The sequence below is a fragment of the Guyanagaster necrorhizus genome, assembly GCF_019112545.1.
Source record: "Guyanagaster necrorhizus MCA 3950 unplaced genomic scaffold BT62scaffold_40, whole genome shotgun sequence".
NCBI lineage: Eukaryota > Fungi > Basidiomycota > Agaricomycetes > Agaricales > Physalacriaceae > Guyanagaster > Guyanagaster necrorhizus.
In genome coordinates, this window is record NW_025064919.1 from 270,336 (window position 1) to 287,773 (window position 17,438).

Here is a 17,438-nt window from a genome sequence, read left to right on the forward strand (position 1 = left end):
AGGATCTCCTACAGCTCCTTCCTGTGGCTCCCAGAAAACAGAAACCAGAACAATGTACACCAGGATGGGAAAGCCAATAGACATTGACTGGATGAAGAAAGAAGGAAAGTGTTTCAACTGTGGACAAAAAGGACACATGGTGAAGGATTGTCCAAAGAAGAAGTGAACCTGGGAAGACATCTGCATGCAGATCACTGACTTGCAAAAGGAGGAAGAACTCAGCATGGAAATGAAGGTTGAGGAAGTAAAAGGTGAGGCCAGCCAGTGAGTGATTCCACTGGACTGACCAAAGAATTAAAAGGTGTGCCCCCTGCAGCCACTAGTCAGACTTATGATACCTCTGTAGTTACTACCATGTCACCACTATGTATGCATTTGAATATACCCTGACCAATTCCTGCACACACCATTGAATTGCAAAAACAAAGAACTCAATCACCTGCAGGCTGAATAGGGGCAGAGAGCCCCTCCAACTGGCTCAAACCATTCAACACTGAGTGGATCTGGTGGGCTGTTAATGAAGCAAAGAATGAAGAAGCAGCAAAGGCTATACTAAAAAACTGAGTACACCAAACCCAGACAGAAGAAGTAGTTGATGAAATGATAGGAGAAATGAGGTGAGTAGAATGGAGTAGGGCCCTCAAGTGGCTCGATGAGCTGTATGGACCTCGAAAATTCATTTGACACTCTAAAACTCCTGGATGGGATCTGATGACTAAGACTCAAATCGAGACCCTAACCTCCCAATCTACATACTTGGTCACTGCTCTAATCAATAGTGGGTGTATGGGGAGTTCCATAAACCAGGCTTTCATCGCCAAAAACAAACTTCCAACCAGGACCACTGCAGCCCCCATTCCAGTCTATAATGCTGATGGAACAAAAAATCAGGTGGGCTTGATCACTGAATTTATCAAACTTTGACTCACCATCAGAGACCATTCCAAATGGATCGACCTAGCTGTAACCAATCTTAGAACCAAGGAAATATTCCTTGAACATGACTGGCTCATATGACATAATCCACTTATAAACTGGAAAACCAGGCAAGTCACCTTTGCCTGATGTCAATGTCAGAAAATCCCATTTGAACTGCCCAATGAAGACCTGGAGGACCACTGGAATGTGGAAATGGAGGATGGAGAAACCATCCTTGCCATAGATCTGCAAAAAGAGATCCACATCTGAGCCATACATCATGCCAATAACTTGGTGGCAAAGGCTAATGAAGAAAAGGAAGAAAATATGTTTGAAGAGATGGTATCTGAGTGAGCATGAGATTATCAAGACCTCTTTGAGAAAGAAAGTTTTGATGAGCTCCCTGCTCCAAAGCCTTGGGACTATGCAATCAAGCTAATCCCAAATGCCAATGCCAACTTAGACTGTAAGACCTATCCTCTTGGGAATCAAGAACAACAGGAACTTGACAAGTTCCTGGATGAAAAATTATCCAGTGGATGCATCTGACCATCGAAATCCCCCATGGTGTCACCATTCTTCTTCACCAAAAAGAAGGATGGAAAACTCTGACCAGTCCAAGACTATCAGAAACTGAATGAAATGACGATCAAGAATTGTTACCCCCTCCTGTTGATCTCAGAGTTGATGGACAAACTATGAGGCACCAAATACTATACCAAGCTTGATGTCTGCTGGGGATATAATAATGTCCAAATCAAGGAAGGGGATGAGTGGAAGGCCACCTTTAGGACAAACCAAGAGCTATTCAAGCCCACTGTTATGTTTTTTAGTCTTACCAACTCTCCCATGATGTTCCAATGGATGATGAATGACATATTCAAAGATCTCATCACCACTGGAAAAGTCACCATTTATTTGGATGATATTTTAATTATGTCACAGATAAAGGAGAAACACAGGAAGCTGGTGCAGCAGGTCCTAGCTCTCATGAGGAAGCACAAGTTGTTCCTCAAAGTGGAGAAGTGTGAATTCAAAGTGCTTGAAATGGAATACCTTGGGGTCATCATCAGCAAAGGAAGTATCAGAATAGATCCCATCAAAGTAGCAGGAGTAACCAAATGGCCAGAACCGATGAAGAAAAAGGAGTTACAATCCTTTCTTAGATTCACCAATTTCTACTGAAGGTTTATCCAAGACTACAGCAAAATTGTTTGGCCCATGACTCAGCTCACTGGCAACACCCTCTGGGTTTGGGGAAATTTCCAACGGTCTGCATTCAAGGATCTGAAGTGCCGATTGGCCAAGGATGTTATACTCACCATTCCATCCCAGGAGGGAAGATTCTGAGTCGAGGTGGACTCAAGTGAAGGAGCAACAGGTGCAGTACTCTCTCAGGAACAGGAGGGGAGGTGGCATCCAGTCACATTTCTCTCAAAAGCCCTCACCATTATAGAAAGGAACTATGAGATTTATGACAAGGAGCTACTTGCAATAATGCTTGCCTTAGAAGAATGGCAACATTACCTGATAGGGGCTGCCAAGGTTTTTGAGATCTGGACAGATCATCAAAACCTCAGGTATTTCTGGCAACCACAAAAACTGAACCATCAACAAGCCCAGTGGGTTACGGAACTCAGCCAATATTAATACACCCTACACCATAAGGTGGGAGCGGCCAACAAGAAGGCCAACCTCTTAAGCTGATGAGCAGACCATGACCAGGGAGGGGCTGACAATGAAGGAGTCACACTATTATGACCTGAGCATTTCAGAGCCATGATAATGCTGATAGAGGAGGAGATCTATGAACAGATCAAAAGTGCAACTTGGGACCACCACAAGTGGGACCAGAGGGTTGCCCCATCCTTTAACCATGAAAGGGGAATGACGAAGGAAGATGGATTGATTCAATATGATGGGAGAATCTATATCCCTAAGGATCAAAATCTGCATAGGGAAATCATCACCACATGCCATGACCATGTGACTGCTGGGCACTCTGGCATTGCAAAAACCAAAGAACTCATCTTGTGGGAATACTGATGGCCCAAAATGGGAAATGACATCACTGCATACATCAAAGCATGTGAAGTCTGTTAGCAAGGAAAAGCATTGACACAACCTCATGCAGCACCCCTATATCCAAACAAAATCCCATCATCCCTCTGGACCCATATTTTGGTGGACATGATCACTGGATTACCTGACTGTAACAGCTATGATGCAATTCTCATTATAGTCGATCAATTCTCAAAAACAATCATCCCTGTGGCCTGCTCTATGGAATTAACTTCAGAAGGATGGGCAAAGATCCTGCGAGATGAAGTCTACACCAAATACGGCATGCCACAAGTCATCATCTCTGATAGGGGACCTCAATTTGTCTCCAAGTTCCTTGATGACCTGTATCATCTCTTAAACATTAAACAAAATGTGTCCACAGTGTATCACCCACAGACTGATAGACAGATGGAACAGGTGAACCAAGAGATAGAGAAATATCTCTGACTATTCATCAACTACTGACAAGATGACTAGGCTGAGTGGCTAGCACTTGTGGCATTCCAACAAACAATCGAGTGCATTCAGCAACAGGGAAGACCCCATTCTTCATTAATCATGGGAGACACCCCAACATCACTCATACTGAACACCACCAAACCACAACCCCTGCATCAACAGACTTTGCTATCACAATGACAAAAATCCATGCCAAAACCAAGGCCACACTCGAGAAAGCTGCCTCAGCAATGAAGACTCAATACAATAAGCACCATTGCCCAGCACATGCTTACTCAATTAATGACAAAGTTTGGTTGAACATGACTAACTTACACCTGCCATGACCAAAACATAAACTGGCCAACAAGTGTATGGGCCCTTTCCCTATCACTTCAAAAATAGAGAATAGTGCCTACAAACTTCACCTACCCAGCAACTGGAAAATACATGACATCTTTAATGAGACATTACTGTCCCCATATATTGCACCTGCCTTTCCCAACCAAGAACAGCCACCACCTTCTCTGTCCAATCTGATCAACAGCAAAGAACATTATGAAATCGACCAAGTTCTGACCCATAAACTCCATAAAATCAAGGCAAAAGGAGGCAGGATGACAACAATGGTGGATTACCTTGTCAGCTGGAAGAGGTACAGATCTGAATCAAATCAATGGGTAAATGAAAAACACATGGGTGCAGCCAACACCATACATGACTATAAACTATCTCTAAATTAAGCCATCAGGATGATGGTCTTAAGGAGGAGGTAATGTTACAATTTTTCCTACTTTCTTCATTTCTATTCCTTCTTGACCCCTATTCATGCTTAGTCAAAGCACCTAAATTGATGCCTAGGACCATGGGATAAAGCTTAGTCAGCACAACAAGGCTAAGCCCACTCCCTGTCCTGGAAACCAAGGACAACACAGACAATACCCTTTTATGTATAGTAGCAACACTCAAGGACAACAAGCACAATGGACAGAGAAACCCACAATAAGCATGTAGTATTATTAGCAGAGTATGTACAGTATTTAAGGAGCCTGCTCTAGCTGGCTAAACCCCAGCTTTGAGCTAAAGTTTATAACCACCATTCTACCTCAAGTCTACATTGACCTTGTGACACATTGAACAAAGTATATGCTAGTGAACTCAGCTGATCCCTCAAAGTGCGAAGAGATGACTGTTTATCATGTGCACTAAGTTCACATGATGCTTGGGCTTAACAGGTTGGCCCTTTCTGTTTGTCTGTCAGTTTGTGGGTAGTATGCCATGGATGCATTTTGACAGATGTTAAGGAGTTTGTATAAGTTGTCCAAGAATTTGGACACAAATTGCAGTCCTTGATTGGAGATGACTACCTGAGGCATACTGTATTTTGTGTAGACTTTGTCTCATAATATTTTTGCCTACCCTTTAGATGTCAGTTCCATTGAATATGCAATTGGAATGATTGCCTTTGAGAACTGATCAACAATGATGATGATCACATCATATCTATTGCAGTCAGGTAATCCTATGATCATATCTACTAAGATATGAGTCCAGGGTGTCTGAGAGATCTTGTTCAGGTGTAGTGGGGCAGTGTGGGCTTGTGTTGAGGATTTCACTCATTGACAGGTTTTGCATCCTTTGACATATCATTCAATGTCCTGTCTCATTTTTGGCCACCAGTATTCTCACAGGACCAGCTCCTTAGTCTTTGTGATCTCTGGATGCTCTGCAGTGGTATAATCATAGCACATGGTGATAATCTCACTATGTAGTCCCTAGTCTCACAGAATATAGATCTGTCCATCATAGTAGATCATCCCATCATTCTTTGTCATCCTCCTTTTGTGGTTTAAGGATGGGGCCATCTGCTGATCTCATTTACTATTATTCCAGGTCACACTTTTGATCTGCTTGTGGATTTCCTCCTCCATTGGCATGATCATTGCTCTGAAGTGCTCTGGCTTCAGCAGCATCATGCTTTCATTGTTATTCCCTCCTTGATCATGATCTGCCTGTTGACTAAGGAGGTCTGCCTTTTTGTTGGCAGTCTCTGCTTTATGATGCAGAGTGTATAGATACTGGCTTAGTTTGGTGACCCAGTGGGCTTATCACTGGTTCAGCTTTTGTGGTTGCCAGAAATATCAGAGGTTCTGGTGGTCAGTCCAGATCTCAAACATCTTGACAGCCCTGATAAGATAATGCCACCACTCTTTGAGAGTGAGCATTATTGCAAGCAGTTCCTTATCATAGATCTTGTAGTTTCATTCTATTGCTGAGAGAGCTTTGGAGAGGAATGCCACTGATCATCACTTCCCATCTTGTTCTTGGGAAAGGACTGCACCAATGGCTCCCTTGCTTGAGTTGGCTTCTACTCAGAACTTGCCATCCTGGCTCAGGATAGCAAGTATCATGTCCTCAGCCAGTTGTCATTTGAGATCATTAAATGCAGCTTGTTGGGATGGTCCCCAGGCTCAGAGTGCTGTTATGATTTCTACCATTTTTTTATTCTTTTTCATGGATTAACCCCTATTTATGCTTAGTCAGAGCACTAGAATGAGCACTTAAGACTATGGGGCAAAGCTTAGTCAGCACAACTAGCTGAGTCTGTCATTGTCTTTTGATGCAACAGCATTGCCCAATGATGCACAATCATCCTTTTGTGTACAATAGCAATGCTCAAGAACAATAGGCACAATGGACTCAGAAAGATACAATAGGTAGTCATATTATTAGCAGCTAATGTACAGTATTTAAGAATGCTTGCTCTCACTGGTAATCTCCAGCTTTGAGCTAAAGTTTATTCTTATACCATTCTATACTTGAGCCAATCCTCAGGCCTTGTGATATAAGGATCAGAATATGTATCAGTGAACTCAGTCAATCACCCAAAGTGTGAGTGTTATGATTTTTCCTATTTCTTTTCCTTTTACTTGACTTATTCAGAAAACAACTCCTATTTCTGCTTATTCAGGATGTCTAGCCAGTGCTTAGAACTGTGGAATACCTTAGTCAGCATAACAGCCCAGTTGGTTTCTACTGTGCTGCTGTGTGCTGTTCAATGACAGATAATACTCCTTTTGTCATTGTGCAGCAATAACAGCAGTAACAGCTTGATAGCAGACAATACTCTTTTGTAGGTAGCTTGGTAACACTGGACAAAGCACTCTACAGCACCAGAATGAACAATTAGGTAGTTATATCTTTAGAACAGACAACAGCTAGTATATAAGTAGTGTAGCTCTCACTGTAGTATTCTCAGCTTCAAGCTAAAGTTTATTCTTTCACCATCTTATCTTGAGTGACTTGCACTGCCTTGACAACACAACACCAACAAACACATATAGTGGACTCTATTGTTTTACCCAAAGTGCAAGATAGCAATAGTTTATCACATGTTATTAGTCACATAGAATTTGGGCTTAACAGCAAGGTGACTTCTGTTTATCACATGTATCTGCTCATGTGATGCTTGGGTCTAACAGGTGCATTCCCAGTCAACTGCATCATGGGTCATACTACTCTGCTGTAGTCTCATATGAATTAGCAGTAGAAGTTGGTGAACTTTAAGAAGGATTAAAGTTTCTTTTTCTTCATTGGTTCCAGCTATTCTACTATCTCTGCTACCTTGATGGAGTCCAGGCAAATGCTCTCTTCACTAATGATCACCCTGAGGTACTCCATTTCTAATACCTTGAATTTGCAATTTTCTGCTTTGAGAAACAGCTTGTACTTCCTTATGAGAGCTAGTACTTGCTGTACTAACTGGCAATGTTCTCCCTTCATTTTTGACATGATTAGGATGTCATCCAGATAAATAGTTACCTTTTCAGTGATGATGAGATCTTCAAAGATGTCATTCATCATCCATTGGAAGGTAGCTGGTGAGTTGGTGAGTCTGAAGAACACAACTGTCAGCTCAAAGAGCCTCTGGTTGGTCCTGAAGGTGGCCTTCCATTCATCTTCTTCCTTGATGCAGACATTGTTATACCCTCAGCAAATGTTGGTATAGTATTTAGCTCCCTGGAGATTGTCCATCAATTCAGAGATCAGAGGAAGGGGATAATAATCCTTAATCATCATTTCATTGAGCTTTCTGTAGTCCTGGACTGGCCAGAGTTCACTATCTTTCTTTTTGATGAAGAAAAATAAGGAAGCCATTGGAGACTTTGATGGCTGAATCCATCTGCTGAACAGGTTTTCATCTAGGAACTTGTCAAGCTCCTGTTTCTCATTGTTGTCAAGTGGATATATCTTGCAGTCCAGGTTGGCATTGGCATTGGGGATTAGTTTGATGGCATGGTCCCATAGTTTGGGTTCCAGAAGCTCATTGAAGCTTTCCTTTTCAAAAAGGTCTTTGTGGTCTCATGCCTATTCAGGCACCATCTCCTTGAACATTCTCTTCTCTTTCTCTACATTAGCCTTGGTGGCCAAATCATTGGTGTGATGTGTGGCTCAGATATACAGGGCTTGTTAAATGTCAATGGCAAGGATGGTTTTGCCATCCTCCATCTCTTTGTTCTATCTGTCCTCAGAGTCTTCATCTGGCAACTTGAATGGGAGTTTTTGACACTTGCAGCAGGTGAAGGTGATCCTTCCAGTTTTCCAGTTGATCAGGAGGTTGTGATGGATCAACCAATCATATCCAAGGAACACTTTCTTTGTTCTGAGGTCAGTAACTACCAAATCAATTCATTCAGAATGATCTCTGATTGTGAGCCATAATTTGATAAAATCAGTTATCAAACTGGCTTGGTTTTTTGTCCCATCTGCATTGTAAACTGGGATGGGGGTAGTGGTGGCTCTTGTCAGGAGTTAGTGCTTATCAATGAAAGCTTGGTTAATTGAACTGCCAGTGCAGCTGCTGTCAACCAATATGGTTAGGTTACCACATGCATAGAGCAGTTTGTGAGGGTTTCAATCTGGGCTTTGACTGTTAGGTCCCACTCAGTCATCTTGGTTTGTCAGATGTATTTCCAGGGTCCATGTAGTTCATTGAGCCACTCCAGGGCTCAATATCTTTCAGCTGTCTTCATTCCTTCTATTATTTTGTCAATCACTTCTTTGGTTCAGATCTTATGTATCTAATTCTTGAGTACAGTTTTTGCTGCTTCTTCTGTTTTAGCATCCTTAATAGCCCTCCAAGTTCATTCAGTGTTGAATGGTTTGAGCCATTTGGTGGAGGTCTCTCCCTCTGTTCAGCCTGTTGGCATTTGAGTTTTTTCTTTAGGCAATTCTTTGGTGTGCAGAATGGAGAATTCAGGTATATTTGAATGTGTGAATAATTTAGGCATAGGCATAACTATAGAGGTGCTATTAGTCCATCCAGCAGCTATGAGTTGCACATCATGAAGTCCTTTGGCCAACCCAGTGGAATCACTCACTGGTCAGCCCCATCTTTTACTTTCTTGATCTTCATTTCAGCACTGAGTTTCTCTGCTTTCTTTTGCAGCTCAGCAATCTGTGCTCTGATATCTTTGCATGTTTGTTTCTTTTTCAGGCAGTCCTTCAACATGTGGCCTTTTTGGCTGCAGTTGAAGTATTTACCCTCCTTCTTTAATCAGTCAATGTCCATGGGCTTTTCTGCCTCTGTATAGATTGTGCCAGTGCCTGTCTTCTGGATGCTATAGGATGATGTGCTAGCCATTGACAATCCTGACTTGGCAGGAGGTGAGCTGTCTGTTTTGGAGTTTGACATTGATGCCTTATTTGGCTTTCAATACTCCTGCAGAGTGGACTGCTCTGTCTTCTGTCATTATTGCTCCTTGCACATTTTGATGATCCATTCCTTCTATTCATTGTATCCAATCAGAATAAACTTTCCAATTGCTGAGTTCATCATGATGTATGAGGGCAGAGATCCTCTCTTGAGGGCTTCAACTATTCTTCTGTTGTTTGCTACATCATCTCATATTCCAGCAAGTTTGGCAAGTCACTCTAGTTTGTCAAAATAGTCTGTTACTGCCTTATGTTCTATCTTCTATTCCTTGATCTTCTCTTTGTGTACTTCTTGTACTGCTGAGTTGATGAATTTGTCATTCAGCATTTGTTTGAAGACCAGCCACAAGGGATACTAATAGTGTTCTCACATGATTGATCACAAGTTTGAAGAGATGAGGATCTACCACATCTTGGCCTTATCTTCCAGGTACAAGGAGGTGAAGGCAATGCAGTTCATATCAGTTCCTAGATAGATGATGTACACCCCAAAGTATTATTCACAATCTACCAGGAAACAGTTGATATCATTGGAGGCTCCCTTGAAAAGTTGGGGTTTTTGCAGGAGATCAGGTCAACACTGCATGACTGCAGTGTTTTTGAGCAGTGGTCCCATAAGATTGGGCCACTCATTGAAGAGCAGGTGGCACCATTTAGTGGGCAGCCCAGAGAAGGAATGAAGCAAGTTGTTATCAGCAATGGGGCTTTCTTGGGGCATGGCTTTCTTTCACACAATCACTTCATCCTGTACCATGAATCCTAACTTGACTGCCTCCAGATCATCATAGGCCAGCTCCTTTCCTATTCCACTTCTGGTGGCCTTGTCTGGTGGTAGTTAAGCACTAAGTAATTGGCTCTCTTTGCTGGTCTATGAGTTTCAGAAGCCAAGGGGCTAGATCCTCAGCTATGGTCTGAAGCAAGAGAGCTGAGTTGCCAAGGATCAGACTGATGGGGTAATGTCTAATTGCCAACTCTGTTGGCTTCAGGCTGAGAGGGCCATATACATGGCTTGCTACAGAGTGGTGGGTGGTGACCACAGCATCAGCTGGATGTTGAACCTGGATTTATATGCTGGTAGGTCTTGGAGTACATCCTCTGAGTGATTCCAATTATAAGTCTGTGCTGTATATTTGATGGTGAAATATTGTAAAATATCCTGCTGTTCATCTGGTTCTGAGTTAATATATAATTGTCCCATTCGTGATACCAACCACTTGGCATTGTGCCATAAGAATGTTACCCCCCTCTAGTATAGGTCATGGTACTCCTCAACTCATGCTCTCTGTATTTCCTCCTCCAGTGCTTCTTTGTCTGTGTCTTCCTTAGTGTATTTCATAAAATCTTCGAGCCTATAAGGGTCCTTGCTGCTCCTCATGCCCTTGTCATCCTTGCTCTGGTCATCCTCATCCTTCTCTTCCTCAAGAAGAGAAGTGATGGGCTGGCTGAAGATATTCACCTCAGCCTTAGGTGGTCTGATCATTGCTGGGGATCCACTGTTCTAGCTGTGTGCTAGATCCAGTAGTGGTGCTCAGATTGATGGGGACTGGAATAGTGGAGAGGCCTGCTTAGGGACTGGCTCCAATCTCAGCATTCTACCTGTTGCTGTCAGCCACTCATATTGTCTCCAAGTCCTCACTATGGATTCAGAAGTTTCCATAGAACTCCTTATTGAGAAACTGTCTAGTGATTTGACTTCTAAGAAATCACCAGAGGGCATAGTTGGAGACATGGGCATTGAGAGGTACTTGTAGTCTGTAGAGGTTGAGGATAGACTCAGCATCCAAGTGAGCAGTGTCAGAACTAGGAGTATGTTGAGAAGGGGGATACTCAAGGGTCTCAGGGTTGTTGGTTTGCTGAGGGGAATAGTCATCTCATAGAGGTGAAGAGACCCCATTGTCTCCTCTCCTTCAGACTTCATCAGTGATAAGGATCTCACATGGACCTGCCACCCATGGGTTGGTGTCAGTGATACTGAGCTTCTGGAAAACAGAGGTAGAGAGCTCAGACCAAAGGCTGTACCAGCCTGGAGAAGTGCTGCTGAGGCATGTGGCCTTGACTTCATGCTGCTGCTGTTGTTGTTGCTGATCTCCTTTGGCTTTTTCATACTCTCACTGAGCCTCCTTCCTGGTGTGCTCTGCAAGGTCTTCTCTGATCTGCTTGGGGTCTGTCCAAGCCCACTCATCTCATAGCCAGTAGTGCTGCTTCCAGGCTTCATCAAAATTGAAGGGAACATTGAGGTCCCAGTCAGAGAATAGCCTGTGGATGGTCCTATTCTGGGTTTCTTGAGCTCTCTCTTCAGTAGTGTTTGGCTAGTAGATCACCCCCACTCTATGATCATTGTGGTGGGAGTAGACTGAGGGGGTCAGGCTTCCAGTCAGGATTGCATAAAGTGAATTGTGTCCTGAGTTGTTAGTTCATGGTATAGGGCTTTGGGATCCCAAAGCCACCTTAGGGGCATTAAGGGAGTCTCTGGCATAGTTACCAATCCCAGAGGTCCTTGAGGCAATGGTATGATCAGGGGATAGTGACTGATTAAAGAAATACATGGGGAGGTCCTTGTCTTCATGGTTAGGGATGGGGGGTGAGATCTATGGGTTCAGGAACTCTGCAACACAAGAGTTTTGGTTTTAGCTGTCTGGTCAGATTCTGAGAGGGTATCAGTGTCTTTTTTCTTCTTGAACATACTCCTGATGTGAGCCACTAGGCCTGGCTTGGGGTGGGGGTGTTCCATAGGCAGGTGGAGGTGTTCCATAGGCTGGTGGGACATTCTTCTGGATTCAGAGATATCATAGAGTGAGAGGTCAGAGATTATGTTTTAGAGAATGCATCAGATGTTCTGAAATTCCTGGTAGTGTCTAACTGCCCAGGCTGTGATTGATTGGCATCTACAGCACAGCTGTATGATCACCAATAATCCTAACAATGTTCTGATAATAGATGCATGGAGTTCAAAGAACTCATGATCAAAGTTTGGATCTGATGAGTTGATAGATAGCATTTGGTTTCCTTCACACTATAGTGCATGAGGAAAGGGAAGATGAAGCTTCAAGCAAATTGTTAGACTCAAGCCACACATGATCAGAAGCACATGATTAACTAGCATGGTTTCATCTTTAAACCTTTGCACTAGAGTTCACTTGTTGTATTCTATTGATCTGATGCTTCAAGGCCTTTTAAAGTAGCTCAAGAGTAGAATGAGAGTGAATAAACCTTTAGCTTGAAGCTGGAGATTACCAGCAAGAGCAAGCTGTCTTATATATGGTACATCATGAAGATAAAAATACTACTGCCTATTGTATGTTTCTTGGTCCTTTGTGCTCATTGCCCTTAGGTGTCATTATCATATACAAAAGGTTAGTTGTGTGTCATTGGGCAATACCTGTTGCATTGAAAGACAATGATCAACTGGGCTTGTTGTGCTGACTAAGTCTGTCTCATAGTCTTAAGTGCTGGTTTAGATGCTCTGACTAAGCATAAATAGAGGTTAATCTGTAGAAAAGAAATAAAGAATGGAAAAATCATAACAATAATATAACACTGGTTTATCATAGGATCAACTCACATGATGTTTGGGTCTAACAAACAGCACTGGAAATGATGTAAAAGCATATATTACTAAGAGTACAGATGCATAAATGGAAGAAACAATACTGATTTAGGATGAACCAAAGATGTGAACATGGGTGTCTCTATCAACAAGACAATCCTCTCGATCCAACAAGAACTCAGTGTATATTCCTTGATTCTTGATCCTAAAGAAGTTGTGGAATGATGAATTTTTAGGGACTGAGCTGGCTTGATGCATGTCCCAATGGAATTCCGGCAATAATAGTCTTAGTTTTGCCAGGTGACTATTGCTGTTCAATCTGGAAAGGACCATTGCATGAAATCCAACTGCCTCTTTCATAAGACTAATATTTCCCATCTCTATTTCAACCTCTCTAATGCATAGCTCCCTTAGATGCCGGGCTTTTCCTCTCTCAAATTCCAAAGCTTTAAAGGTATCCCTTGCTGTTGCTGTATCAATGATCAGGTCCAGCTTTTGGAGAGCTGGAGATTGCATGAGGATGGGATCAAGGAACAGTTCAACAGAGACAGGTATGGACAAGGTGATAATAGTCAAATTGCACTCTGATCGCTGAAAGAGATTAATCAGACGGGAGTACTCAACAGCCTTGAAAGTGATTGGGAAAAACATCCAGTGTTCTGGCCGTAGAATATTGAACTCCTGGAGGGCAGGGAGAGTGACATAGTCGAAAGTGACTGAGACTTTGTCGAAATGATATGTATCTGGCCCAGAAATGACAAATGCAAGCCATTGGAGAGAGGTGTGAGTTATATGAGGATATGAAATTGGTCCAGCAAAATCATGAGGACACGGAGCTGGTGTTATGGTGAATTCAGTTAGACATTGTGCATGTTGTAGCATGTTGTGGAGTTCAGCAGGATCGTATGAATATACATGGAACTTGTGTAGCTCAGTCAAGTTTATTGGCATACACTGATATAAAATATCTTGAAAAGTGGCATCTTGGATAGGCGATGAAGAGAAGAGCTTGTGTGACACTGTGGCATAAACCGGGGGTTGAATGGTATAACTGAGGTTGATACGAAGGTTCGTCAATTGAATAGCTGGAGACGACTTGGAGGCTAGCCATAGTAGCTCAGACAACTCTTCTGCATTTGTGTGCAGCTCTAAAGTTGACCAACGTTCCGGATGGAGGACTACGCCACTGAGAGCGTACATTGTTTCACTGTCCATGTATTTTATGGAGACATGCATGGGTAAGTCTCTGGAGAGAGAGGCATATTGTTCGAGGAACCCAGGAGGATACTGGCGGCAGTCTTTAGCAATGCAGATTCTTGTCCATAAGGAGGGACAAGAACGAGAAATGCACCGCCATGTGGAACACACTTGACCGAGGATCCACGGAGCATGACGAGGTTCAGGAACATCGGAAGATGCAAAGTCGAATATTTCAAGTAACAACTCTCGAGGCAAACGACGGATCGGCGCCAGGAGGGCCTTGCAGTAGCCAAGGTCCTTGCGAATCCTGTCTCGTCGATCTCTGATTTGTATGAAGAGAGATTCAATTGTTTGTAGCTCCTCTTCAAGATTGGCGATGTCGTCCGACAGAGAGGCATGACAGGCGTCGTGCGATGAGGCTCCCAATTGCAAGAGCTCAATAGCATTGACAGAAGGTGTGTAAGGGATTACAGCGCCAAACTCGCAATTAGGGCAGGTATCCTGCATGATTTCATTTGTTAAAGGAGAGAAGGACTAAAAGAAAAGTGCTTACCATTTCTGATGCTCCTTGGGGAAATTTTGATGAAGACACTTCGGAGGTGCGAGGGAGATCCAGACTTAAATACAAATGAGTGTTAGTGTCTACCATGTGTTAATCTTGAAATAGAAGGACATCGTAGTCTCAGTAGTCTCAGTCAGATTCATCCGATCGAGTGGGTCAGTGAGTTAGAGAGCGACGAAATGAATGTCAATGTTCTCACACTACTTGAGACATGCCGAGTTTCATTTTTCACTTCACTGCCATTGAAACAAGACATCGGACGGGTCACAAAAAGAGCTGTAATGTTTCTTGTCGAATTTGAACTATGGTCCAATATGCTAGGCCTGTCGCATGCGGTGGAGTACTCCGTAAAATGCTGTAAATGTTATAAACATTTCATTCATATTCTGTGATTTGCTGCTGCGGGGGAAGTGATAATACAGAAGATGGGATCCAGTACGTACGTTCCTTCATCTGCGTCTGTTGTACTATGCATTGCGTTCAGCGTCACAAGCTCGAAGGTTCAATGTTCAGCATCAAGCCTCTTCACCCTAAGCTCAACGGGTCGTGCAGCTCGATTTTTATGGCAATACAAGTCGATGACATGTTTCATTTGGGTGCGCCATGATGCAGTAAAGGTCGATTACCAAATTCGTCTTCGGAGGCTGTACAGGTGGTGTTTCTGATTCTTACTCCCTACCCCATCACTGATTGTAGAGTGACGAACAAAACGGAGACTCATTTTCCTACTTGCGTAGTCGAAAGTATCAGCTTCGCAACTGATCCATTTCCTTATCAACTTCTGGCTCATCCAAGCAGCTGTTCCACCACATTGGATATCCTTGATGCTGTAAACCAACCCTACCGAATTCCTATCTAATAGATGCGAAAGACAGGATCCGTGCACGTCTATTTTGGGGACTTTACGACTGCACCGTCGTTGACAGACACGCAGCTTGATTTGTATCTATCTCCGCTGGAAGAGTAAGTCAGGCCCACGAAGAATAATTATAGGAGACGCTGAACCTTGCTGAGATGGAACAATGTTGATCCTCATTTCTCCATCTCAACAACTCAAAGGCTACACTTCAGAAGAAGAACGAGATGATTTTCGCACTCATCCGTGGTGGATGCTCAGCTGCAGACCTTGATTCATCCGTTCGTGACACAATCCCTATCTAACTCGAGAGCGAAGTCCGATGTAGAGACCAAGAAGTCAAACTACAAAAGTCCCTGATATCTGATCTGAAACATGAACTACAGAATGATGAATGCGACCCAATCACATGTCTATCCTTGCTCCCATTCGATGTCTGTGCGAAGATCTACTCCTTCTGATTTTCAAGTTTGCATCCCATAGCATGGGAAATCAACTCTCCTCCGTCTCACAAGTGCCACAGTCCCTCCTTTGTGTCCGACACTCGTAGAGAAACATCGCCATGACCTCTCAGACCCTTTGGTCCGTTTGCTGATGGGGAGACATTCTCCCATGGAAATACTGTGTTTTGTTACAAAGGGTCCTGGAATTTCGAAGAATCCATGCCCAGTTATCCAGTTAAAGCTGAACCGCTTCATAACCCAACACCTTGACTTTCCTGACTTCCTCAGACAATGCGTCGCTTCCACTTCCTCCCGCTGGGTCAAATTCGATTTATCCTCCAAGTGGTGGTATGTTAAACTGTTTTTCGGTCTTTGAAAAATGTACTACACCGTCATACTGTCATCTCAGAGTAGATCAGGGTAGTAGCACCTATCCATGTTTAAAGATACAGGCGAGGCAGCTCCTCAATTCTTCTCTTCCACGCCGTCTCTCGGGTCGTTGAATTTGTGAATGGGGTTTGAGAAGGCTATCCATTCCCCTCCGTCAGCTCATTGATCATTCAATATATGAAATATGGGGAAAGGATGTCTAGTGTCTTTTTCATGAGTGCATCACTCGCGCAGTCGATCTCGATGCATTTTCTTTCCACTGTGACAAGAAGAGGATGGGCGATCCTCTGCCGGACCCCCTTATACATCCATGCTTTGGGAGATTGATACTCGCGAAGAGCGTTCCAGTCAGTCTAGCTTGTTGCAGCATGCCTGGGCCCGAAAAGCTTGTCCTCTGTAACGATTCCGGGTATTTAAAGTATCCGATGTATGATAACGACCTCGTAGTGTGTTTCTTTGTCGAACAGTCCAATTGCTCACTTAGATATTTAGAGATCCAGAAACCTACGCCGTTTTGATATCAGAGAGAATATTGCTCTGTTCCGGCATGACCATGATGGACCTTGTGCTTACCATCGATTGGGAGATGTTCTCGGGCTACAGGAATTGAATAATATCAAGCAAGTTTCTCCTATCTCTCCCTGAAAACTCTCTTCGCAGACAATTCGATCTGCTCTATAACGCATGCACACCGTGAATCTGGCCTGGAGCGGCTGACGCTCAGTATGTCGGAGTCGATACTCCGAATCATTTGACTCGTCTTGGGGGACCGAAGACCGTTGGATGATGTGGAATTTATGCATGGTGGTAAAGAGCGTTTGCCTGAGGAGGTATCTATGGATGATGGCATTAAATGGGTGGAGAACGGCTAATTCGAGATTTGTTTAGATGGATGTATTTATTTCAATCCTCTGTAACGGTTGATCAGGTGATGAGAATGGCATATACAACAGCCTCTTTCTCTCTTAGAGTCCTGTGATACGGGAGATCCAATATCATTAATGGAATAATTCCACAGTATGATAGTGAATATATTCTCACAAATAAGCTTTGTCCCTCGCGGCGGTCCGGTTTCTCGACGATACATCCTTCTCAACAGAGGATGCACCCGCAATCCAGTCCTCTAAAGACCCTTCCAACGAAAAGAATGTTCGGAATTTTGGCGACGTCGAAAGAATGGGTGTCGTTACGCACCGTTCTGGTTACATTGCATCTTACTTCCACACAAGTTGAAAATGTAAAAAGGGACAACTGCATACTAATCGATACAAGATGATACTATGTTACATGTGATGCCTGTAATGA

At 43.2% G+C, this 17,438-nt stretch overlaps 1 protein-coding gene across 1 annotated transcript; it reads right to left on the reverse strand.

The window, feature by feature from the left end:
- Positions 1-12,790: 12,790 nt before the first annotated feature.
- On the reverse strand, positions 12,791-14,919 carry BT62DRAFT_1046350 (uncharacterized protein; the record flags this gene model as incomplete). Its single annotated transcript, XM_043178480.1, has 4 exons — positions 12,791-13,969; positions 14,051-14,383; positions 14,436-14,499; positions 14,888-14,919. The coding sequence occupies 4 exons, from the start codon at positions 14,917-14,919 to the stop codon at positions 12,791-12,793; spliced, it is 1,608 nt and encodes a 535-aa protein (XP_043034774.1).
- Positions 14,920-17,438: the final 2,519 nt, after the last annotated feature.